This window comes from Protopterus annectens, chromosome 4.part0 (assembly GCF_019279795.1).
Source record: "Protopterus annectens isolate FY-2018-M chromosome 4.part0, PAN1.0, whole genome shotgun sequence".
Classification (NCBI taxonomy): Eukaryota; Metazoa; Chordata; order Ceratodontiformes; family Protopteridae; genus Protopterus; species Protopterus annectens.
This window is the reverse complement of record NC_056733.1, coordinates 242,297,492-242,324,194: the sequence shown is the minus strand read 5'-3', so window position 1 is coordinate 242,324,194 and position 26,703 is coordinate 242,297,492. Positions and strand designations below refer to the sequence as shown.

Sequence of the window (26,703 nt, the reverse complement as noted above, 5' to 3'; positions counted from 1 at the left end):
TTGTTAGAGAAGGGTATTCGGGCTAACTCACACCCGTGGGACATGTAGGATATTCAATGCATACCATTCAGTTAATTGTTATACTCTGTGTAGGCCCCTACAAGTACAAATTTAAAGCTGGTACTGTTATTACAATTACTACTGGTTATCTGCACCCTCTACTGTACAGATAAGCTGACATTAAGCACTTGGCTCATTTGTTTTGATGTACTCGGAGTTCACTCTTAAATCTAACTCACCGACTCTGCAAGCAACATAAATCTTTTAATACACAGTAGCATACCTCTCAACTTGTCAACTCAAGAATTTTGGACAAAGGCCCAGAATCAGGGACAAATTTTAAATATTGCTTTTAACACTTAGAAAGTTGCATTATCGTGTGTTTTCTGAAGAATATGAAATCTGAAACTCAAATATTTGCTATAATTTACTGACTTTAATCCTTAATAATTTGACATAAAAACAGATTTTATGAGGAGCAAACCATAAATATGAGGCAAACATCTGTTATCCTGCAAAATTCTGGACATTTAACAGGTATGCACATGAGAAGGAACTGTAACGTATGTCTGGTGTAATTACTTAATAATTTACATGGCCCTACTGACAGACCTCTGAAAACTCACCTTTTCCCCTTTCTCTCCTTGAGGACCGACAGGTCCAGGTAACCCAGGTTTGCCAGGTGAACCCTGCAACAAAATCAGCAGAAAACAGATTTAGAAAGGTGTAGAGAAATTCTAATTGCTTAGGCTAAGAAAAAGAGGCAATCAACTAGGAAGTAAAGTTCTTTTCTCATATGTTTTATTGAAAAGTTTACCAGAGTAATAATAATTATACATTTTAATAAAATAAACAGTATAATAAAGAAAAAAAAAATGGGAGATTAGGAATTAGACAAATAGAAGACATTAAACTGCAGTGGGAAGCAATTAACTTTACCAGATTATAGGAGGAGCCAATACACTCATTCAAGGCCAGGAGTACTGTTTAATGAGCTACACTGCTGACCAGACTAGTATGTAAAGGATAACTGGCATTAACATCAATGGCAAAGGCGATCTTCTGTGGTTATGATGAATACCTTCCACACCTAAATAAGCTTTGCATTAAAGAACAGCAGAGCACAGTTATATCCGGTGGGCTTCACAGGATTTCAACCCCCTTACTTTCATCCCAGTGTTTTTAGGGTTATCTTATGAACAGTAACTAAAGCTACTAGTCAAGATAATTTTGAAGATATCACTACAAACACACACACACACACACACACACACACACACACACACACACACACACACACACACACACACACACACACACACACACACACACACACACACAATCTCTCTCTCTCTGCTACCTGAAAAGGCTTATAACCTTCTACTGCCAGCACCCCCTCCCATTTTTTATAACATACTGCCATCAGTTAGACCGATCTTGCATACCAAGAGTGCAATTACTGACAACTCTAAAAATAAGCCAGTTGCAATGTAATCAATTGGTACTTATAGTTAAATGTGACATTCAGAATATGGATGCCAATTACTCAGCAGTTCTATACACATACATTTATGCTAATAAATAAATCATGAGCTACAAGCTGTTGAAGTTAAATAATAAGATTTTGTGGTTGAAATAAATACAATTATGCAATATGCTTTGAAAAATTACATGTAAATACAGATACACAATTACACAGAAAAGTACAAAATAAAGGGTTTGAACAGACAAATGGCCATCAGGGGAAAACTTATTAGCTTTCTGGTCCTGCCATAACTAGCTGAAGACTAATGTAATCTATCTACCTCTGACTTTTAAGAGCATTTAGCATTTGTAAAAGACTCACAGGCAATGAATTTCAAATATGAGCTCTTACTCCAAATAGTCCACAACACTCTGCAGAAGTAAGGCAAATACTAACTGAAATATCAACAGTTGCATTTTGAAATTAGAAGAGTCCTAGTACTTGTAAAATATCAAAAAGGGTGTCATAGAATGAGGCAACAGTGGAAATATATAGTTAATGCAGATCATCCATCCTCAAACCCCTTTTCCTCTTTTGCATATGGGGTCGGGGTGTCACTTCAGCAGTGACAATCATCTTGAGCCAAGGTTTACACTGCCGGGTGACTAGGCCTGCTGCGGGAATTCATTCATACCACTCACTTGCACACACACTCACACCCATGGCCAATTTAGAGTGTCCAATCCACCTACTGCATGTCTTTGGAATGTGGGAGGAAACCGAAGCAGCTGGAGGAAACCCACATGACCGAAGGCAGGACATGCAGACTTTGCATAGAAGGCTTCCCAGCTGAGAATGGAACCAGAAAGCCTCTTGCTGTGAGGTGACAATGCTAACCGCTGCACCACTGCGGCCAGCCATAGTTAATGCAGTCATTTTCATGAAATCTCCCCTTTAAAGAGTATGAGGTCCTTTATATCCTGTTACATTAAGAGTTAAAATGTAAGTACTATGTTTGTAAAGTAACTCAGTCATACAGAAACTTGTAATCTGTTTATGGAAATAGCCTTTGTAAGAAAGTGACAGGCTTGGGGAAAAACAAGGATCTACTATAACAATCTGTTTGAAATCAGTGCTAGTCTGTCAATGCATTTTATAAAAAATGCATGATTCTTATACAGCATTACACATTTTTCATATTTTAAAGCTATTTGATTTATTGCAAACACCAATGACTTTGCATTTTTGAAAATAATTAGATTTGCCTTATCTTGGTTTACCACTGCTATATTTCTATCTCCTTTGTTGACCTTAAGTGAACTTTCTTTGAAGCATCACCATGAAATGAAGCTTGGAGGCTAAATGTGCAGCTTAAGCTACAGTACCAAATTCTTAATCTTCAGGAGCATCTGCATCTTTGACAACAGGGTGGGAACTTTTTGTCATTTCTACCTGATAGTTAACCTTCCTCTTCCTAGTTTGCTCAGCACAGTAACATGTTGAAAATGTTTTATAGCACTGCTCAGATATCCTGAACCTTAGTAGAATACTGCTATGACAGCATTACTTTATCTATTGCAGTATCCGACTGAATCACTCTGAGAAGTTCTCCCAAAAGATCCAGTATGGTTTCTCTTGTAACTCACTACAGATACGGATTACCAGTGTGTCTTTATTTTGGCAGTGCTTCATAATGTTAACATGTTACAGTTTGTGTTTCTGCCTCCTGCCTAGCAACTTTTACACATAATTAACAAAATTTACTTTCCTCACAATAACCCTCCTAAGTCACTTGCAGCCTATTGTGACGAGCCTGGATGAGCATCATTACTGTATGGCTGACTATATTTGTTGGGCTGTCCATTCATGCCAGCTCTTTTCTGATGTCATGCTTGCACTTTAAAAGAAGTTACTTAATTTCTTTTAAATATGTATTCTTGAAAGCAGCACATTTTGTAAATAAAAAAAAAATTCCATTTTTCCATAACAGTGATTTTTTTCATTTTTACTATGTAAAATAACTCTACACTGCTCATTTAAAAAGGACGTTTTGTATGCTGTATATCTCACATCTTCTGGGCGCACTTTCTGATTATGACCTTTTTGAAATCTGGCCTTGATCAACAAGGTTAACCTAGCTACACAGACGTTTCCATATCCAAACCCACTTACAACAGCTTTAGCAATGATGCAAACCAAGTGGAACTCGTAGTTAAACAGTTTCTATCATTAAGCCTGGAAATGCCACTTACATTTAAATGAGTTGAAATACTAAAGAGTGGCACCCTTCATGGAGATGTTCACTTCCCTACAATTATGTGACCATAGAACTAGTATATATACATATATATATATATATATATATATATATATATATATATATATATATATATAAGTAACAGGTGTGTGGGTGTGTGTTGGGGTGTCAAGTATTTTGTACCTTTTCTTTTTTGGTTGTCTAATACATCTTACAGGCAATAAACATATATCACACTACAAATAAACATGGGGAAGAGGGAACTGCCTTCTCTTGGGGACAATGAAACAAAAGGACCAAATGTACTACTTCCCTGGTTCCTCAGGAACCTGGAAAATGTACTGACAAATCCTCTTATGGAGATTTTCAACAGATCATCAGCCAATGCAAAACCGCTTATTCGTTTGGGGGCTGCAAATATAGTACCGTTATACTATGAGGGGCCAGGAAATATCTTTGAACTGCAGGCATACTTGCCTAACAGCAGTATCAAGAAAGTTAATTGAGACAGTCCTGCAGAAAAAGCTGTTTGCTTTTTGGAGGGCAGCAACCTCCAAGAAAACAATCAAAATTTTGTTTAAAGCAAGAACAAGCTGTTAGTCAAATGTGATCCAGTTTTATGGATGCATTAAAGGACAGCTTGAAAGAGGGGTAGTGATACTTGGACTATTCAGTCCTACAGATGTAGATGCTATGAAGACTGCAGGGTCTGGGAGAAAAATAAAGACTGAAGCAATTGATTGCAATGAATTGCTGCATGGTTGAAGAAGTGGAACAGAGTTGCGGCAAGAAAGATAATGTCAGTATTAGCAGGGTGGTTCCTGGATGCAGTACCTTCATTGTGTTTGATTCACAAACAGCCTGAAATCCAGGGTTTGATTCTCTCAATCCCTATCTGCCTATGTGATCGTGACAAACTGACTTACTCAGACAGTACTGTTTGTCACCCCTGAAGGGATCATCCAGTTGTAAGGGACTTACCCAGGCAGTAATGTGTGTCACCACTGAAGGGATCATCCAGTTATAAATAATAAAAATAAAGTGATCTTACTCTACAATAATGAAAACAATAATGAGATGTGGCATGGGAGTACAGGAAGAAGAGTCTAAGGAAATAGTTGGAAAAGCTGTTAACTGGGCAGAAAGGTAGTACTTGAGATTCACTTCAGAAAAAGATGGAGTAATAAGTGTAGGCCATTACACCCCTGGTGTTAAGCATCAGCTGGGGGATGACTGCAGCAGAGCAGGAAAAGTATCTTGTGGTGTTGATCATGGCTGAACTGGACCACTAGGAATAGAGTGAGAGGACAGAAGAAGGAGCATTGAGAATTGGCTGCATCTTGACAGACAGAGAGAGACTCCAGTATCAAAGAATTAATGATCATGTACTTTTGGACCCTGGTCAAGCCACACTTTGCCTACTGTATGTAGTTCTGGAAACCAAACAAGGGGAAGGTACATCAGGCTGTTAGAAGGAATTCAGAGGAAATACAACTGAAAGATGTACGGGAGAGAGAATTCTGGATATAATCAGAGAGACTGAAAGAACTGGATCTCCTCTCAGTAAACAGCAAACAAGAGAGGGGTGTCTGGACCCGAATGCACAAGACAAAGTCACAGAGATATGAAAGTGTTATTCTCAACAGGAAGGACTGAGGGGAAGTGAGGGGACAGAGGCAGAAAATTGTAGAGGGAAACTACCAGGATATCTGAAAATAATTATTTACAGGGGGGCACTGGTCCTATGGAGTGGTCTGCCAGAATGGATAGTGGGCATGGGTTCCATGAAAGTATCTAAATGACTATAAGACAGGTAGAGAAGGCAGGGATAATATTAGAGAGGAGGTAAGACATTTTACTCTCTGCCTTTTTGAATCAAATGCAAAGTAATAAAAAGGGATAGCATGACATGGGCAGGGGTGGCAAGAGGAGTACAGAGAAGTGAAAAGTCAGGCAGGAAAGACGGTGTAAAAAGGGGACAGTACTTAGGCCAATTGCAAGGAGGAAATAAGAAGGTAGAAAATGGGGGGGGGCAAGAGAATGTGCCTGAGGAAGATGGAGTCAAAGGAGAGGGGAGAGAAGGGAAGGCAGAAGCAACAAGTGAGAGGAAGTGGGCATTGTCAGGGTGGCTAAGCAGGAGGCAGCACTGGAGAATCAGTAGGAAAGCAGCAGGCAGTGAAGAAAGGGTGCACACATAGCCAAAAAGAGAGCAATAGGAAGAATCAGAGGGAGGAGTACAGGAAGACTGGTTGTAGGCAGGGATTGCACATTGAGACGGGTGGCTGGTAGGCATAGCCTAGGAGGTGCTGGTGCTGAGGTACAGTGGCTCAACAGGTTGCACATTTGTGTTTGATGCTAGAAGATCAGATGGCTGCGCACTGTATTCCCACTACAGGTGCTTGGATTCATTTTTTATTATCAAGGGTATCAGAACTCATCAGAGATTTGGGATCCATGGCTAGGCTTAAAAAGTCATTAACCTAGTAAACACCTATAAACCTATAATAGTGCTATGCAAAATTAAGGGGGCTGCACTTCTGAATATGCCACCCTTTAGATGACATGTTAAACCAAGATCCCATACGTCCGAGATGGTGGTAGCTCAGGTAGATGTAAAAGATTCCCACAAATTAGCCTGATGTCCAGGCCAAATTTCTCTTAGTCAGAAATAATACCACCTTTACTGTCCCCTGAAAAGAAGCCACTAACCTAGTAGGACTAACCCAGTCAACAAAGGATAAATAAAAACAAATAAATACTAGAAGCATTAAGTATGGGTCAAGGGGGGAAAGGAGTCGTTTGATGAAAGTCATTATAGTTCCAGAGTTATTGTTTGCCAGGACAGTCTACAAATGACCAGTTTGGTCATAAAAGGAGAATGGTATCTACATATACTGCTCCCTCTGGAAACTAGTGACCTAGTAGAAGGGCAGAAGAGAAAGCAATGGAGAGGACCAAGGAGGTGGTACTAGTGTATGGGGGACTGACGTATGCACACTCTTGCAGGTACTTTATATATCAAGTGGCCCATCTGCTGACCCATGGAGTGGTGTAAAGCAGAGGGGATTTCAGAGACTGAGGAGTGGCAGACAGCCTGTGAGGATAGTCTCTTCAACAAGGACAAGCTGCTTCTCAGTCATCATGGAATGGTACTGCTAAAACAGTGTCAGGAAAGACACATGATGATTACTGCTTCCTTCAAAATGAAAATGAAATAAGGACAGAATGCAAAGACTGCTTAGGAAAAATAGCGTAAAGCAGCAGAAGGGGGAAGCTGCTGGAGGAGAGGAAGAAAGCAGTAAAAACGATTCTTAAATAAAACACTGGCCACTACAGTCTAAATTAAGGTTGGAATAACTCTGACTCATTCATAAAAACTCTTAAAAGCCAAGTTCATTCTAAAGAAACTTTCACAGTCAGCACTTTTGTTAAATAAAAGCTCATCAGACTTTGTATTTAGAAAATACTTCGCCTTTAAGTTTCCTTTTTTTCCTTAGGAAGAAAAGATGACTGGATACCAGGGGAAAGAAGTAACACGCAGAGCAAAGCAGTGGGAGGGTTCTGGGAAGAAACACTAGAAGCACAACAAGGGCTGAATGGGAAGGCAAAAGGGGGTGATACAGAATAGCGATGGGGGTGAAGAAATTAGCAACACTCAGAGGAGAGGAGCAGAAAGGGTAGGGAAATTAGACATAAGTATCACAGAAAAGAGAGATAAGCAGAAAGGAAAAGTGTGTCTACAGATGAAGAGGGAATGCACCAATGACAACAAACTGAAGAAAAGGAATAAGGGGGTCCGAATGGACAGATGAAAAGTCAGCAAGCAAAGGAGATTAATAGTGCTGAAATTGAATTCATCCCCAAGTCTTGGTAAGTACCTTTATGAGGTGGACCCTGTTTTCTATAAAATCTCACCAAGGCGACATTGATATACAGACTGTATTTATATAACATATATCATGGACAAAAGTAGGTCAAAAATTAAAAAAGACAACTGGCTGCACAAGACCCAGGATACAAAAGTGACAAATCCTGGTAGGTACACTGGTGCCAGGACTGGAAAAAATGACAGTGCAAAATCTTCAAAATACAGAAGCATCCCAGGCCAAGCCCAGTGGGAGGATGCCCCCCCCCCCCAATTGTAGGAGGAGGTAGCAGTCCACAAAAATCACAAAAACTGATAGGTCAAAGAACAGCCATAAAGACGATAGCGTGGACTATTGACGATAAGAAAGAAATTATGTATTGTTACTATTATACAAAAAGCCCAGAATTTCCAGACACAATATATACAAAAAGATTACGACAGAAATTAGAGGAAAGAAAAATACTTCTGCAAGAAAAACTGTCAGAAGCTTCAAATAAAAATTTGTGGTCATTAATACAACAGAATTTTGAAAAACAGTATATAGACCAAGAAACTTTGATCTGTTTAGAAAAAGAAGCATCTGAGAAAGTGCAAAAATACAAACAAAACCTAGAAATTTTTGAAAAGTATAAAAAAGAAATATGGACATGGGAAAGAAAGAGAGATTTGATATGGTGCAATATCTAAGCAAAGGCGATAGCCAAATTAATCAACATAAAGAAGGCAGCCCCAAAGATATTCAAAGAGAAATACAGGCAAGGGCATCCAGACATGGACAATTTCACAATAAAAAAAAATAATATCACAAAAATGGAATGTAGAAAAGAACATTAGTAAAGTAGAAGTTAAAAAAATAGAAGTTAAGTTATGGAGTGACTGTGAAGTGAAGGATTTGATGTAGAAAGTCTAATACAGGTTACATCACAGCATGATGGAACGAGTCCCCAAAGTAAGGAGAAACAGGAAGATCAGGAGACATCTGAAGAAGAAATATGGACATGGGAAAGAAAAAAGATTGTTAATATGGTGTAATATCTATGCAAAGGAGACAGTAAAATTAATCAATACAAAAAGAGCAGCACCAAAGTTATTTGAAGAGAAATACAGGCAAAGAAATCTGGACATGGAAACCTTTACAATACAAAAAATAAGAAGACAAAGAGGAAATGCAGAAAAGAGATCAGTAATGGAGGAGTTAAAGAAATAGAAACTGAGGTTATGGAGTACCTCCAAAGTGAAGGATTCAGTGTAGAAAATCTAATTCAGAAAGCACCACAAAAGGATAGAGCAATGGAACTCCAAATTAAGGGGAAACCAATAGAATGGGAAGCAATTGGTCAGGTGCCATAGGAAGATATTTTGGAGCCTTCCACAGAAAATGGGTATAAACATTCACTTGAATCTGGATGGCAAGGGAAGGAACAGGAAATGGTGGAAACTCTGACACAGTTAATGTTGAGGAGTGATAGGCCAGTGAGTAACGGATGGCACAGGATGAGACTGAAGAGAATATGCCACAGGAAGATGCAATAGAACTTTCTATAGAATGCCTGCAGGAAATGGAAAACAAAAAATGTGCCCTCAGTTGTTTAGAAGAAAACGAGCTAAGAGAAGAGTTGCTTGATTTAATAGAGATAGATAGACATAGTAAAATCAATGAAAGAAATAGACTACATAAAGTCAATAAAACCCAAAAAGTCAGAAGTTTGATAAAACAACTGAACACAATAATTAGGACTGACCATAGAGATCCATGAGATATAACAGAAGCAAACAGGATACATTACTGTGCAGCTAAATTAATAACTGATAAAGTTCTACCACAGGAACACAGGGTAGTGAGGGACAGAAAGGGGATAAATTGAATACCATCCTGGGAATATCGAATAGAGAAAATTATAAAGCAGTTAAGACAAAAAGTGTCACTGTTAGAAGACTACAGAAGAGGGAATAGATCAACAAAAATACTAAGAAAGATAGATGTGATAAAAGCATTGCACAGTATCAGAACAGATCAGGATCTATCATACACTATCACAAATAACAAACTAAAAATTTCAGCACAGGTAGAAAGATTTAGAAGATACGAAGATAAATATAAAGGAAAAGTACAAAATAAGCAATTTATTGATGACCCAGAAAGGTTTTATAGAGAACTGGGAAACAAGGTAAAAGGAATTGAAAGACCACCAAAAAAGAAGAAATAGATACATTTTGGAGAAATATCTATGAAGATCCTGAGGAACATAACAAAGATGCTAAATGGATAGAAGAAGTTAAAGAAAGAATAAGAAGTTTAAAGTTACAGGATATGAAATGAGATGAAGTAACAGCCAAAGAGATTGAAATAAAGTTAAGAAAATCCTTTAACTGGAAAACCCCAGGCCCAGATGCAGTACCTAACATTTGGCTAAAAGTATTAACATCTTTGCACAAAGATTTAGCTATGAGTAAGAACTATTTAAATGCGCACACAGAACAGACACCAACCTGGTTAACAACAGGAAAAACAATGCTCCTACTTAAGAGTGAACCTGCAAGCTACCCTAAGAATTATAGACCAATAACTTGTCTTCTGACGACCTACAAACTATACACAGGAATTGATGCTGACACAGTTTATAGTCATTTAGAAGAAAACTCAATTATGGCAGTAGAACAAAAGGGCAATAGAAGAACGTCATATGGAACAAAGGATCATTTGTTGTTACATAAACTCATAGTGGAGAACTGTAAAAAGGGGAAGAAGCTAAGTATGGCATGGATTGACTACAAAAAAGCATTTGATAGTATCCCACATTCATGGATAAAAGAGTGCTTAAAAATGTACAGGATACATCCTACACTGATCGACTACATTACAGTGACCATGAAACAGTGGCAGACCACTTTATAAGTAAGCCATGATAAAGGGATAAATATTCAAAGGGGGATATTCTAGGGTGACTCTTTGTCACCGCTGCTATTCTGCCTTGCCCTTAACCAATTTAGCTGTCTACTTAACAGCTTAGGCCATGGCTATAATTTGGCTCCTAGAAATCAACAAAGTGTAAAGACTTATCTTCTCTTTGTCGATGATTTAAAACGGTATAGCTCATCATATAAGGAGGTGAAAGCAAAACTGCAAGTTGTCAAAACTTTTCAGATGATACAAGAATGTCATTTGGTTTTGATAAATGTGCAAAAGCAACCTTTAAAGCAGGAAAACTGCAACACCAGGAAAACAATCAGTTTGGGACAAGAATGTGATATAAAAAAACTTGAGCAAGAAGGATTGTATAAATATTTGGGAACTGACATACAAGCAGCAAACAAATAAGTCCAAACCAGCTCAAGCGTTGAAAATTGAAAAACACTAGTGCCCAATAGGAAGGTAACTGGAATAAAAAGTTGAACCATGACAAAGTAAAAACCTCTTATTTAATACAAAATGGTGAGTGCTTTCACAATGGTGACCATTGCTTCATCAGAATTGATGAAGGATTAACAATAAAACATGAAGAAATGTGAATAAAATTTAGGAATATTTCAGAAGACTCAAATTAATCCTAAAAACAGCACAGACATCTAGGAACAAAATCCAAGCTATAAACCAATTTGCTCTTCCTGCCCTAACTTACACTTTTGGATTGATTAACTGGCCCCAAAACGTGTTGGATAGATTAGATGATTTATGCAAATCAGTGCATACCAAGATTATATATTCCCTGTTCTGAAGGAGGGATGGGCTTCCTTGAAATTGATTACATGTACAGATCTGCAATTGTGGGACTCCACACATATCTGTTGACCTCACAAGACCCAAACGTAGTGAAAGTTTTGAAACATGAGGACAAGTGACAAATGAGGACCTCAGGGTTCAGTCCTGGGACTGCTCTTGTTTGGCATATACTTCTCTGAAGTATAGGCCATCACTAAGGGACTCTGGCTAACAAAGTTCACAGGTGACTGCAAACTGGGAGCCATTATTGAATCCCCAAGTGATGTGGATATTCTACAAAAGGGCCTTACAGAAACAGATGCTTGGTGCCAGAGCCATGGGCTCAAGCTCAATGCCAAGAAATGTATACTTATCCCCTTTGGGAAAAAACATGTACCCATGAATTACCACATAGGTGGGAGTACACTAAACACTGAAAATGTGATAAGAGACTTAGGAACACAGGTGGGCAGTGGTCTCACGTTCGATAACCACATTGCCACAACAGTCAGAAAATCCTTCTATGTGGCACACCTCAACACTAAGGGCTTTTCATCCAGAAAAAAGGAGGTCATTGTCCCACTGTACTCATCCCTCATTAGACCCATCATAGAGTACAATGCCCCGTTAGGTATGTACCTCACAAGACATCTGCAACAACTGGAAAGGCCTCAGCAACACCTCACTAAAAGAATCACAGGCCTAAAGCAGATGCCATATGCTGACCGACTAAAAACACTCCAGATATACTCTGTCGCATATCGTCTACTCAGAGGCGATCTCTGCTTAACATACAAGGCCATGTGAAACCCAGAGCTGTTGGACATGTTACACTTAAAGAAATCCCAATCCATCAGAGCCACATGTTCCAGGGACCTAAAGCTTGTCATCACAATGAACAAAACATGTTGGAGGGATAGGTTCCTAACCCAGAGACTCCTCATACTCTGGAATAGACTGCCCATACATGTCAAGAAGAGCGCCTCCTTGGCGCTCTTCAAAAGGAACCTTGACGACTGGACGAGAGATAAGAAATTTACTCCGGGGATCATGTCAGTTGCCCTGCTAGACAGGGATCCAGGGAAGTAAATACTGTGGGAAGAAATATCCAGGGAATTGTTATGGCTAGGCTTGTATAGGCCCTAGGGCTGATAGCCTAGTACCAGCCTATGAACCTATAAATCTAAGATGACTTCTCTGCTTAATCTAGCAGAAGTATATCAGCGTCAAGCAGGAATGGAAATCAAACCAGAAGTAGATAAAAACCAGGCAGCCACTGAATGTACCAAAAAAAAAAAAAGAAAGAATATAAGGTGAAGGACCAGATGAGAAGGCAAGAAATGTGGAAAATGCATAAATTTAGTTGCAAGTATAGAAAACTTCTGGAAGAACCTCATGTTGATCAGGAATGAAAGCAGGAATGGTTAAGGAGAGGCAAATTCAAACCAAGAGATGAAAGGTTAATATTGGTCGCACAAGACAGTGGGCTACGTACACGTTGGTTTAAAAGTCCATTGAACATGTGGGAGAAACAGACAAATGTAGGTTTTACAAAACAGAATTGGAAACAGTTGCACACCTCAGTGCTGGTTGTGACATACTAATGGCAGAAGGACTGTATACTGAAAGGCATAATAATGTGTTGAGACTGCTGCACTGGGGATTGTGCAAACATTATTGTATTGAAGTGGCAGAAAATCACTGGAAACATGAGCCACAAAGCATCACAGAAAATGAAGTCTACATCACATGGGATCATGCATTACCAACAGTTCAAAAGACAGATGCTAGAAAACTGGATGTAGTGGTCCAAGAAAAGAAAACAAAAGTAGCATTGATCATTGAAATCACCACACCCAGTGACCACAGAGTGCTACACACAGAGAGACACAAATTCATAAAATATCAGGATTCATTTGCAAGCAGAAATGAGAGCAATGTGGAAGAAAGCTATTCAGACAGTCCCAGTCGTAGTAGGAGCAATGGGTCTGTCCCAATAGTAGTAGGAGCAATGGGTCTTATAAAAAAGAGTCTACAGTCATATTTAGATATACTAACAATACATGTAACTCCATACGAATTACAGAAGGAGTCATTATGGGACACATTACGGGTGCTGTGAAGAGAACTTTTGGCTGGCATCAAAGAGTGAAACAATACTAATTTCATGAACTTTAATCGTACTTTGACATAGCAATGGGGTCCATTCCCGTCATGGTATTAGAAACCCAAAAGATTTGGAGCAACTAAAAAAGAAGAATAAGAATACAGGAAAAAGGGCAGAGATAAAGATCAGGGGATGAAAGGACTTCAGGAAAATGTCTGAGGTCAGGAACAGAAAAGACAAAGTGAATAGGGGAGCTAGAAAGTCAGTCAGGGGAACAGAATTACCTCAGTACACAGCACTGGCAAAACACAAAGCACTAAAAGTGGACAGTAAGTAAAACATGCTTGGGTTGTGTCAACTAATAAAAGGCAAAAAAGTGGTGATATATATATATATATATATATATATATATATATATATATATATATATATATATATATATATATATATATATATATATATATATATATATATATATATATATATATATATATATATATATGTGTGTGTTCATAGGTTCATAAGTAGGTAAAAGGCTATTGGCTATAGCCTAGGGCCTATACAAGCCTAGGCAAAAAGGTACCCTGGCTTTTGCCACCCAAGAAAATTATTTTCCTGTGCCCCTGTCGAGCAGAGCCACAGAGGTGATCCCCGGGGTGAATTCCCTATTTCCCATCCAATCATCAATATTTTTCTTGAAGAGTGCTAATGAGGAGCTTTGTTTGATATAGAGAGGTAGTTTGTTCCAGAGTATGGGAAGTCTCTGGGACAGGAATCTATCCCTCCAACATGTTCTGTTTATTGTGGTGACAAGGTTTAGGTCCCTAGACTGTGTAGCTCAGAGGGATTGGGATTTCTTTAAGTGGAGCATGTCCAACAGCTCTGGGTTTGACATAGCTTTGTATGTTAGGCAGAGATTGCCTCTGAGTAGGCAGGGTGCCAGTTCATTCTGTAGGCAGAGATTGCCTCTGAGTAGGCGATATGCGACGGAGCAAAGCTGGAGTTTTTTGACGGTCTACGTAGGGCATCTGTTTGAGGCCAGTAATCCTCTTTGTAAGGTATTTCTGCGGCCTTTCCAGTTGTTGTAGATGTTTTGTGAAGTACATACCAAAAGGGGCATTGTACTCTATAATGGGTCTAATGAGTGACGAGTAGAGGGGAACAATGACCTCTTTCTTCCTGGATGAGAAACCTTTTGTGATGAGGTGTGCCACGTAAAAGGATTTCCTGACTACTGTGGCGATGTGATTATCAAAGGAGAACTGCTGTCCACCTGTGTCCCAAGGTCTCTTATCACACTTTCGGTGTTAAGTAGACTACCACCTATGTGGTAGCTCATGGGTACAAAGTTTTTACCAAATGGGATGACAATGCACTTTTTGGCATTGAGCTTGAGGCCATGGCTTTGACACCAGGCATCTGTCTCAGTGAGGCCCTTTTGTAGGATGTCCACATCGTTATGAGTTTCAATTATGGCTCCTAGTTTGCAGTCATCTGCGAACTTCTTTAGCCAAAGACCTTCTGTGTTAGCCTGTACTTCAGAAAAGTGGATACCAAACAGGAGAGAACCCAGGACTGAACCCTGTGGTACTCCACTTGTCACTGGTCTGAAGTCGGATTTGGAGTCTGCTACTTTCTCAGTGTGGGTTCTGTCAGTGAGCCAGTTGGCAACCCATCTTGTGACATAGGTATTTATACTTAGTTTAGTGAGTTTATCTATAATTCCAGAGTGGAGGATGCTGTCAAAAGCCTTGAAGCGATCTAGATAGGCTGTGTGTACCACCTTACCCTCGTCTACGGCTTTAGTGACTGCTTCAAAGATGTCAATCAGGTTTAGGAGACATGATCTGCCTTTTACAAACCTGAACTGGGTGGGGTCCAGAGTTTGGAGATTACCAATGTCTTTGTTTATAAGTTCAATGATGATCCATTCCATAGCCTTGCAGACCAGGCTCATTAGGCTAATGGGGCGGTAGTTGCTGGGGTCTGTGGTGGCTCCCCCTTTGTGCAGTGGGATAACTGTTGCTGTGCACCATTCAGTGGGCACAAAGCCTGAGGTGAGTCTATGATTGAACATGGTGCTTAGGTGGGGAGCCAGTTCATTCTGTAGTTCATGTAGAATGCAGCCTGGGATGTTGTCAGGTCCCATGGATGCTGTGTTCTTGGCTTTGGAGAGTGTGGTTTTTACCAGTGCAGCCATGATTGCAGGAACTTTGCATTCTTCCGGTATAGAGATGGGCCCTTTACGGGGGTGGGGTAAAGTTAGCACTGAACCTATCTGCCAGGATGTTGGCAATATCAGTTGGTTCTGTATACTTAGTGCCATTATGCTGCAACTCAGAGCAGATCTGAGTGTTGCCATTGAGATTCTTGACATAGCTATAGAATGCTTTGTGGTTGTCTTTAGAATCAGTGGTGATTTTGTTTTCATAACTAGCTTTGAAGGATTTTATGAGGGATCTCAGCTTCTTACTGAGGCTTATCAGGGAGTTCTTCCAGTCATGGGATTTTACTCTTTTTTGCAACAGTTTCTTTCTTCTGTTGTAGAGTTTGTTTATGGCAGGGGACCATCAGATTGGCTTTCTTTTTTTGGAGGATAGCATCTTGGTTCTGTTAGGGATAGCATGATCCATGCACTTGTGTAAGTGCTTATAAAGTGCATTTGTGTAGGATTCAGCAGTCGTACCTCTATTGTCTGTCTGCATGGGTGTCGTGAAGTTTGCCACTTCTGTCTTAAGAAGTGTGAAGTTGGCTTTGGAGAAATTTTTTACAGTAGTTTCCCTAATGGGGGGTGGGGGGCGGGATGTGGATGTCTAGGCTGATTAGCTTGTAGTCGGATCTGACCAACGAGGAATTGACCTCTGGTGTGGAACACCGGTCACCCATGTTGGTAATGACCAGGTCTAGGATATTGCTGCACCTGGTGGGGGTGCGGATAAGTTGATCCAAGGCATTGGAATTTATGAATTTCAGAAAATGTTGAGCAAAAGAGTTGGTACATGAGTAGTTTTCCCAGTTAATGGTGTGGTGGTTGAAATCACCCATTATTAGGGTATTGGGTTGTACCCTCATATTTTCCAGTGTATCAAGAAATGAAGAGTGTGAATCCTGGGGCATGGTGGGGGGATCTGTAGCAAGTTACAAGGATTGCGGTCTTGCTCAGAGTTAGTTGCACTTGGATAATCTCAGATGCATTATGCTGAGCAACTAGCCTGGAGGTGTGGATATCCTTAATTAATATGGACACGCCTCCACCTTTAGTGTTTCAGTCCAGGTTAGGTGGACGAAAGGTGTGGTATGAATTATACCCTGGTAATGCAGGAGTGCTCTCTGGAGCCTTGAACCATGTCTCTATCACTGCACAGATGTCGATGTTCTCCATTTTAAGGAGTGCCTCGAGTGAATGCATTTTGAGGTTTAGACTTCTAGCATTAAGTAACATTACCCTCAGATTTTGCTTGCTTGTACCTGTTTGTCATTTGAACCTTGCCTAAAAAAGGCACTATAGGGGTGGCAAGAGCCCTAGCCAGTATCTGGAATCCCAAGGGCGACAGGTGCATGTCATCTCTGGCAAAGCATCGTGGTCTGTCAATCATGTCATCCGAGGCAGACAGATACTGGATCCCCTTAGAATGACACCAGAAGCTTAGCCAATTGTTGAAGTCAATCATTTTGTCCTTGTACTGTGGTAGTAATCTACACTAAATGGACAAAAGACTGATGTCCAAACATCAAAAAATGAAATCTCGATATGTGCTTTGCATGCTCCAAGGACTGACATCAGAAGAGGCAAACCAAAGACAAGTGTTTCTGTGGGATGGCAAGCCCCCTTCACCCCCTGACTCCCTTTACTAATTATATATGCTACCTCTGAGACTGCACAGTCCCTGGGGAAAGGAATATTTCCCTACTCAAGTAACAAACGCAGGTATGTGTATATATGGATTCACTTTACAATGCCGAATTTCCAAAAGATCGAATTTCATATGGCCGAGACCATATGATCGAACTTTTGGAACCTCGACATCGTAAAAATAAATCCAAAAAACAAAGAAAAAGCGCTGTATGCAGATATCCATTCTCAATATCGAGATTCCGAAAGTTTGATCATATGATCTCAGCCAATTCGATCTTTCAGAAATTCAGCATTGTGAAGTGTTCCCATATATATATATATATATATATATATATATATATATATATATATATATATATATACATGCACATATATGGGTACCATAGATTTGATTACGGCACACACTTAACTCATGTCTGTTTTTGGTCATTCTTATTTTTTGTGAGGTGGTTGCATTATATTACAGATGAAATGCAATAGTTTGACTGTGATATAGATGAGGAATTTTTTTTTCTCCACAGCTGTACAACTGTGGAGTTAGTATACTTAATTTTCAGGGGTGTGGGGGGTGGCGCTCCCATGTCGAAAATCTGGAATGAAGAATGTTCACATCATCGTAAGTTTTCATCGCGAAAGGAGGCAGTTGACCAAGATAGTGAACTTTGCCCTTTTCTCCACTGTAGTGAAGTATATGTACCCTTGCCCTTCTGGAAATCTTTTAGAGTAGGAAGTTTTTTCTGTTGAAAATGGGATTTATGTTCTTTATTTATTTGAAATTAAGTTTATTTCATACAGCTTTACTAAACTTCTCATTTCCTGCCAGAAATTTTCTTTTTAAATGAACTTTTTACTTTGTCTAGAATCTTGTGAGCAGCTTATGACAGGAGGCACACTCATGTTACCCTCAACTATTTTTCATTTTAATCATATGTTAGTAATAAGGGCAAACTTGTCTCTTCTTTCCTTTACTACTTGTTTGATTACTTTAGTCACCAAAACTATGGGATACCTTCTTTCCCAAACAAAACCTTTTATCTATTCCAATCTCTCAAGGTAGAAGGTCTCCTCTGTTATTAGTCTGGAAGTCCTAATAAGTTGACTTTTTGATACGTTTTGGTGTGGAAGGGATATATACTCATAAAATCAACATACGTGTTAGCAGTAATATTTTTCCTACAAACATTATTGTAAAGCCTGTTACTCACATCTGCTTTATAAAATTCCATATCCAAAAAAAATTCAACTTTGTGAAACATGCTCAACTTATAGCAATACACTAAATGCTGAAAAGATCCGAGGAGCACTCTGGGCTATTTGGCTCTAGCAAAGACATTTGACATCATACCACAGACTGGTATTGTAAATAAACAAACAGGCCTATAAGTAGAACTTTACACAGTATGGGAAGCAAACGGGCTGAAAGATAGAGCTTATATAGTTAAAGGGGTCTCCTTCTAATGACCGAAACGCCAATTCGCCGACAGGGAAATAACCGACACGAAACGACCGACAACGCAGTTGACCGACACGCTCGAATCCCGACAAGGGGAATGTGTAAGCGCGACCTGGTAAGTATGCGATAGTGAGGGATTTAGGAGTAGGGAGCGGACAGGTAAGTGTGCAATACTCAGGGATGTAGGGTTAGGGTGTGTGATAGGTGAGTGTGCGGTAGTGTCGGAGTTTGGGGTTCGGGGTGTGTAAGTGAGTTAGGGTTAGGGTGCAGGTAGGGAGAGTGTGCGGTAGTGTCGGAGCTTGGGGTTCGGGGTGTGTAAGTGAGTTAGGGTTAGGGTGCAGGTAGGGAGAGTGTGCGGTAGTGTCGGAGCTTGGGGTTCGGGGTGTGTAAGTGAGTTAGGGTTAGGGTGCAGGTGGGGAGAGTGTGCGGTAGTGTCGGACCTTAGGGTTAGGGTTTGGGTTAGGGCTAGTGGATATGTGTTGTAGTGTACTGTGTTGTTTACGTGTAGTGTGTCGGTGTTATGGTGTTCGGTGTTTCGCGTTGTCGGGTTTGTGTGTTGTCGGTTTTCTGGCGTCGGTTATTTCACTGTCGGCGAATCGGCGTTTCGGTCATTAGAAGTAGACCCAGTTAAAGTGGTAGGTGCACCTCAGGAAGTAAGAGGGTAACAGGCAGTGCACCTCAGGGCTCAGTAATGGTATGCCTCTGTTTTGGCATGTACTTATCTGTCCTCCAAAGTGGAAATTCACAGCTATGGCTAAGTTTGCTGATGACTGCAAGCTGTGTAGTACTGTCATATCACCCCTTGAAACAGTATCAATACAGCAAGAGCTAACCTTTACAAACTAATACTGTACGAAAACTGGCTAAAATTAAATGCAAAAAAAGTTCATTGTTGTTGCATGTGATAACACACTCTCATTGTCACTTACAATATAGCCAGTACCCTCTTCCAAACTGCTATTGTAACCAGAGATCTTGCCACATTAGTCAACAACACCCTCAGTGGCGGCTCATGCTATTGGACTGCAGCCCCTCAGCTGTAAAAAAAAAAAAGAAAAACAAACTTAAACAATTAGCGAGTCCCAGAACTCCGCACATGCATGCTCGGCATTCCTGAACTCCACACATGCATGGTTAAACAGCAGTCTGGATTAGGAAAGAAGTTATCAGACTACAGATGCCCCAGAAGTCTATGTGGTTACAACTGCATAGACTGGAAGGGGATCAGACTGCAACATCTGCTCTCGCAGGACCGCAACGTGTGCGTGTGTGTGTGTGTGTGTGTGTGTGTGTGTGTGTGTGTGTGTGCGCGCGTGTGTGTGTAATGCCCCAGTTAAATATACCTGGTGGCTAGATAGAAAAACTCAGGCTCAAACCTGGTGACTAGAGAGAATAACTCAGGCACAAACTCTGTACCTTGGATGCAGGTAGCAACAGCCTTAATTCCCTGCCCACCACCACTTGTGAAAATTATTCAGATTTTTGCCACATATTTTTGTTTTGTTCTGTTCCTCATAAAATCTATGGTTTTCTGGATTTTGAATTCACTAAATAATGACAGACATTTGAATTTCAGACTTCATATTCTTGAGGCTTGTATTTATCAGGCTGTGGATTGTATTTCATTACTGAAACTAAGCGGAAATTCCTTAAGATTCCAAGAGCAGGATAAGTTACTTCTTACACTTATTTCACTGAACTGCACTTCTAAAATACTTATAAGTGTACTATACAGTTGATCTACTACATTTTGCACTGTTATAAAGCTTTTTTTATTGTTTCACTGCATTTATATACTGTTTTAACTGTATTTTTCATTGCTAGATACTGTTTCATTACTCTAATTGCATGTTTACTGAATGACTTAACTGTAAACTGCTTTTTCATACTGAGAGTTGTATTTTCTATTTGTGAGTGCTCTATTCGAGCTTTTCTGTGCATTTTTGATTTTTTGAGGTTTCTGTGTTCTACAGCTAGGAACTGAAATAGTGTGCATTACTATAATTGCCTGTTTACAGTTAAAAGCATTCTCTAGAGACTGCTTGCTCCTTGATCTGTTTAAAACGTTCATTAAGTGGCTACAGCTAGGAACTGTAAAAGTGTGCATTATTATAATTGCATTTTTATTTAATTACTAAATTTTAAACTGCTTTTTCATACTGATACTTGTATTTTCTCTTTGTGAGTGTTCTTTCTATGCTTTAAAGTGAGATTTCTGTGTTCTGCTGAGGTGGCATAATCTTGATAGAGGCCTGTAAACTGCTTTTTCATACTGAGAGTTGTATTTTCTGTTTGTGAGTGCTCTATCCGAGCTTTTCTGTGCATTTTTGAGGTTTCTGTTAACTACAGCTAGGAACTGTAATAGTGTGTATTAGTATAATTGTCTGTTTACAGTCAAAAGCATTCTCTAGAGTCTGCTTGCTCCTTGATCTGTTTAAAACTTTCATTTAGTGGCTACAACTATGCAATGTAATGGTGTGCTTTACTATAATTGCATTTTTATTTAATTACTAAATTGTAAACTGCTTTTTCATACTGAGACTAGTATTTTCTCTTTGTGAGTGTTCTTTCTATGCTTTTAAAGTGAGGTTTCTGTGTTCTGCTCAGGGGGCATAATCTTGATAGCGCCCTGTTGTCTAGGCCTAGTAGTTTTGTTTGAGTTTCCTGTGTTTCTGGCAGCCAATTTCTGCTGATAATCTATCTTTATTATTATTGCGAGTAACAAGGCCTCTTGACCTTCAGAAGTACGAGTGATTGGATAATAGCAGGGGCTGACTAGAAATTTGATCTTCTAACTCTTCCACTCTTACTTGTATATAAACCCTGTGTCTTGCAAAGGTTGTGCTTGCATTTATCAGGCTATGGATTGTATTTCATTACTGAAACTAAGCAGAAATTCCTTAAGATTCCAAGAGCAGGATAAGTTATTTCTCACACTTATTTTACTGAACTGCACTTCTGAAATGCTTATAATTGTGCTATACAGTTGATCTACTACATTTTGCACTGTTATAAAGCGTTTTTATTGTTTCACTGCATTTATGTACTGTTTTATACTGTTTTAACTGTATGTTTCATTGCTAGATACTGTTACATTACTCTAATTGCATGTTTACTGAATTACTTAAATGTAAACTGCTTTTCCATACTGAGAGTTGTATTTTCTGTTTGTGAGTGCTCTATCCGAGCTTTTCTGTGCAATTTTTATTTTTTGAGGTTTCAGTGTTCTACAGCTTGGAACTGTAATAGTGTGCATTTGCTATAATTGTCTGTTTACAGTTAAAAGCATTCTCTAGAGTTTGCTTGCTCCTTGATATGTTTAAAACTTTCATTTAGTGGCTACAGCTAGGAACTGTAACAGTGTGCATTAGTATAATTGCATTTTTATTTAATTACTAAATTATAAACTGCTTTTTCATACTGAGACTTGTATTTTCTCTTTGTGAGTGTTTTTCTATGCTTTTAAAGTGAGGTTTCTGTGTTCTGCTCAGAGGCATAATCTTGATAGAGGCGTGTTGTCTAAGCCTGGTAGTTTTGTTTGAGTTTCCTGTGTTTCTGGCAGCCATTTTCTGCTGATAGTCTGTTTTCATTATTTTTGAGAGTAACAAGGCCTCCTGACCTTCTGTAGTACGAGTGATTGGGTAATAGCAGGGGTTGAGTAGTAATTTGATCTTCTAACTCTTCCATCCTTACTGGTATATAAAGCCTGTGTCTAGAAAAGGTTGTGCTTATATTTATCAGGCTGTGGATTGTATTTCATTACTGAAACTAAGCGGAAATTCCTTAATATTCCAAGAGCAGGATAAGTTATTTCTTACACTTATTTCACTGAACTGCACTTCTGGAACACTTATAATTGTGCTTTACAGTTGATCTACTACATTTTGCACTGTTATAAAGCTTTTTTTATTTTGCACGGCATTTATGTACTGTTTTATACTGTTTTAACTGTATTTTTCATTGCTAGTGTTTCATTACTGTAATTACCTGTTTACTGAATTACTTAACTGTAAACTGATTTTTCATACTGAGAGTTGTATTTTTTTTGTTTGTGAGTGCTCTATCCGAGCTTTTCTGTGCATTTTTGATTTTTTGAGGTTTCTGTGTTCTACAGCTAGGAACTGTAATAGTGTGCATTACTATAATTGTCTGTGTAGAGTTAGAAGCATTCTTTAGAGTCTGCTTGCTCCTTGATCTGTTTAAAACTTTCATTTAGTGGCTACAGCTAGGAACTGTAATACTGTACATTACTATAATTGCATTTTTATTTAATTACTAAATTGTAAACTGTTTTTTTCATACTGAGACTTGTATTTTCTCTTTGTGAGTATTCTTTCTTTGCTTTTAAAGTGAGGTTTCTGTGTTCTGCTCTGGTGGCATAATCTGGATAAAGGCCTGTTGTCTAGCCCTGGTAGTTTTGTTTGAGTTTCCTGTGTTTCTGGCAGCCAATTTCTGCTGATAGTCTATCTTCATTATTATTGAGAGTAACAAGGCCTCTTGACCTTCAGAAGTACGAGTGATTGGATAATAGCAGGGGCTGAGTAGTAATTTGATCTTCTAACTCTTCCATCCTTACTGGTATATAAACCCTGTGTCTTGCAAAGGTTGTGCTTGCATTTATCAGCTATGGATTGTATTTCATTACTGAAACAAAGCAGAAATTCCTTAAGATTCCAAGAGCAGGATAAGTTATTTCTCACACTTATTTTACTGAACTGCACTTCTGAAACGCTTATAATTGTGCTATACAGTTGATCTACTACATTTTGCACTGTTATAAAGCCTTTTTATTGTTTCACTGCATTTATGTACTGTTTTATACTGTTTTAACTGTATGTTTCATTGCTAGATACTGTTTCATTACTCTAATTGCATGTTTACTGAATTACTTAACTGTAAACTGCTTTTTCATGATGAGAGTTGTATTTTCTGTTTGTGAGTGCTCTATCTGAGCTTTTCTGTGCATTTTTGATTTTTTGAGGTTTCTGAGTTCTACAGCTAGGAACTGAAATAGTGTGCATTACTTTAATTGGCTGTTTACAGTTAAACGCATTCTCTAGAGTCTGCTTGCTCCTTGATCTGTTTAAAACTTTCATTTAGTGGCTGCAGCTAGGAACTGTAATTTTTCCCACCCAGCTTCCCTAGTGTTGTGGTGTTCTTATACTTGGTGGCTTTGCAGTTGCCCGCCCATACTGTATATTTGATCTGTGACACTCCTCTCAGTGTAGTGTCATTAGTTCATTCAATCTAATAGAGAACATTTGTGAAGGCTAGCCCACTCAGATTCTTAATGCTGAATTAACTTCTGTTCCAGCTTTCTCCATTCCCACTTTACTGAAAAAAATATTTTTACTGAAAAAAAAATTCTAAGCTTGCTTCCTCCCTTTCCTGTGGCAGGTCTTGTCCTGATATGGATTTGCTGTGTCCAGGACTGTTTGTGAGCTCCTGAGCCCCCCCCTACCCACTTTACTAGGGTTAAACTATTCCTGGCGCCATAAAGTCTGCTCTTCAAATGTTCCCTTGCAACTAGCCAGCTTTTTAATTTTAGCACTCAAATCTGTTTCTTTGAACTCAGCACTTGTTCAGAACTCATTGTAAGCACTAAATAAGCCACAAATTACTACAGCAGTCAACTTTCCTCACTTGTCTAGAGGAAAATAGTTTTTAGTACTTAATAAATAAGCACCTATCCAGGCATGTCTAAAGGTCAGCTCCTGGTGTTTTCTCCTGTCTACCTGATGAATCTAGGCATCTTAGGACAATGCAGCAATTGCCTCATGTACACAGGCAACCCTCTTCTCCTACCACCCCACACTACGACCTGTGAGTGATGCACATATATAGCCAAACTGGAAGTAAAGCTCTCTTCATCAAAGACTGGACTAGACAGTCAAGAGGGGAAGGTAAACACTTGCACCGCACCACACTCATAACATAGTCCCTCAACCTACACCACCAAAACACACAAGCACACAGAAGCACAAAACACACACCTATATTCACGGAGGCTCTCAGTAAAAATCTGCCCAAACAACGAAGACCTCCAAAGCAGAAATATTAGCAACCTCCACCCCCCCAACACAACCCAAATGACACATAGCCTACATACTCAGTGTGCCACTGAACTACAGACCATAAGGCATAATGTACCCAACACTCTAGTCATAGGTGACTCTATAGTCAGGCACACTGATGTTCCACTCACCAGGCTAAACAAGGAGAAAGTTACTGCCATCTGCCTGTCGGGTGCTAGGATCAGCCACATAACAAATGCACTCAGGTCACTCCACAACAAGTACAAATATGACTCTGTCATTGTCCATGTTGCTGTGAATAACCTGAAATGTACCTCCCTGGACTACATGAAAAGAGACATGGAGGAGCTCTCCAATCTTGTAGCCCAGGCAGGTATGACCCTAGCCCTGAGGAACATCCTGCCATCACCCAGAATTATACCACAGTACAAGGACAAAATGATTGACTTTAACAATTAGCTAAGCTTCTGGTGTCATTCTAAGGGAATCCAGTATCTGTCTGCCTAGGATGACATGATCAACAGACCACACTGCTTTGCCAGAGATGGCCTGCATCTGCTGCCCTTGGGATTCCGGATATTGGCAAAGGCTCTTGCCACCCCTATAATGCCTTTTTTAGGCAAGGTTCAAATGACAAATTCACCATCGTAACAGGTAGAAGCAAGCAAAATCTGAGGGTAATGCTACTCAATGCTAGAAGTCTAAACCTCAAAATGCACTCACTCGAGGCACTCCTTAAAATGGAGAACATTGACATATGTGCAGTGACAGAGACCTGGTTCAAAGCTCCAGAGAGCACCCCTGCATTACCAGGCTATAATTCATACCACACCTTTCAGCCACCAAACCTGGACTGAAACACTAAAGGTGGAGGCGTGTCCATATTCATTAAGGATATCCACACCTCCAAGCTAGTTGCTCAGCATAACGCATCCGAGATTATCCAAGTTCAACTAACTCTGGGCAAAACCGCAAACCAGATTGTAGCTTGCTACATACCCCCCACCATGCCCCAGGATTCCCACTCCTCTTTTCTAGATACACTGGAAAATATTAAGGTACAACCCAACACCCTAATAATGGGTGATTTCAACTACCTCACTATTAACTGGGAAAACTACTCGTGCCCCAACTCTTTTGCTCAACGTTTTCTGGAAATCATCAATTCCAACGCCTTGGATCAACTTATCCACACCCCCACCAGGGGCAGCAATATCCTAGACCTGGTCATCACCAACATGGGCGACTGGTGTTCCACACCAGAAGTCAGCTCCTTGTTGGTCAGATCTGACCACAAACTAATCACCCTAGACATCCACATCCCGCTCCCACCCCCCCATTAGGAAAACAACTGTAAAAAATTTCTCCAAAGCCAACTTCACACTTCTTACGACAGAAGTGGCAAACTTCACGACACCCATGCAGATGATGGACAATAGAGGTACGACTGCTGAATCCTACACAAATGCACTTTATAAGCACTTACATGGGTGCATGGATTGTGCTATCCCTAACAGAACCAAGATGCTATCCTCCAAAAAAAGGAAGCCAATCTGGTGGTCTTTTGCCATAAACAAACTCTACAACAGAAGAAAGAAACTGTTGCAAAAAAGAGTAAAATCCAATGATTGGAGCAACTCCCTGGTCAGCCTCAGTACGAAGCTGAGATCCCTCATAAAATCCTCCAGAGCTAGTTATGAAAACAAAATCGCCACTGATTCTAAAGACAACCACAAAGCATTCTATAGCTATGTCAAGAATCTCAATGGCAGCACTCAGATCTGCTCTGAGTTACAGCACAACACTAAATATACAGAACCAACTGATATTGCCAATGTCCTGGCAGATAGGTTCAGTGCTAACTTTACCCCCATCTCACCCCTAAAGGGCCCATCTTTATACTGGAAAAATGCAAAGTTCCTGTAATCATAGCTGCGCAGGTAAAAACCTTACTCTCCAAAG

The 26,703-nt window shown here is 39.6% G+C and overlaps 1 protein-coding gene across 3 annotated transcripts in view; it reads right to left on the bottom strand.

The window, feature by feature from the left end:
• LOC122799279 (EMI domain-containing protein 1-like) overlaps positions 1 to 26,703 on the bottom strand; it is a 1,823,504-nt gene that overhangs the window by 282,869 nt on the left and 1,513,932 nt on the right. For all 3 annotated transcript variants that reach the window (XM_044068236.1, XM_044068235.1, XM_044068237.1), the window contains one exon: positions 627 to 689. In XM_044068236.1, coding sequence (XP_043924171.1) covers positions 627 to 689 — 63 coding nt within the window. The remainder of the gene's footprint in view (positions 1 to 626; positions 690 to 26,703) is intronic.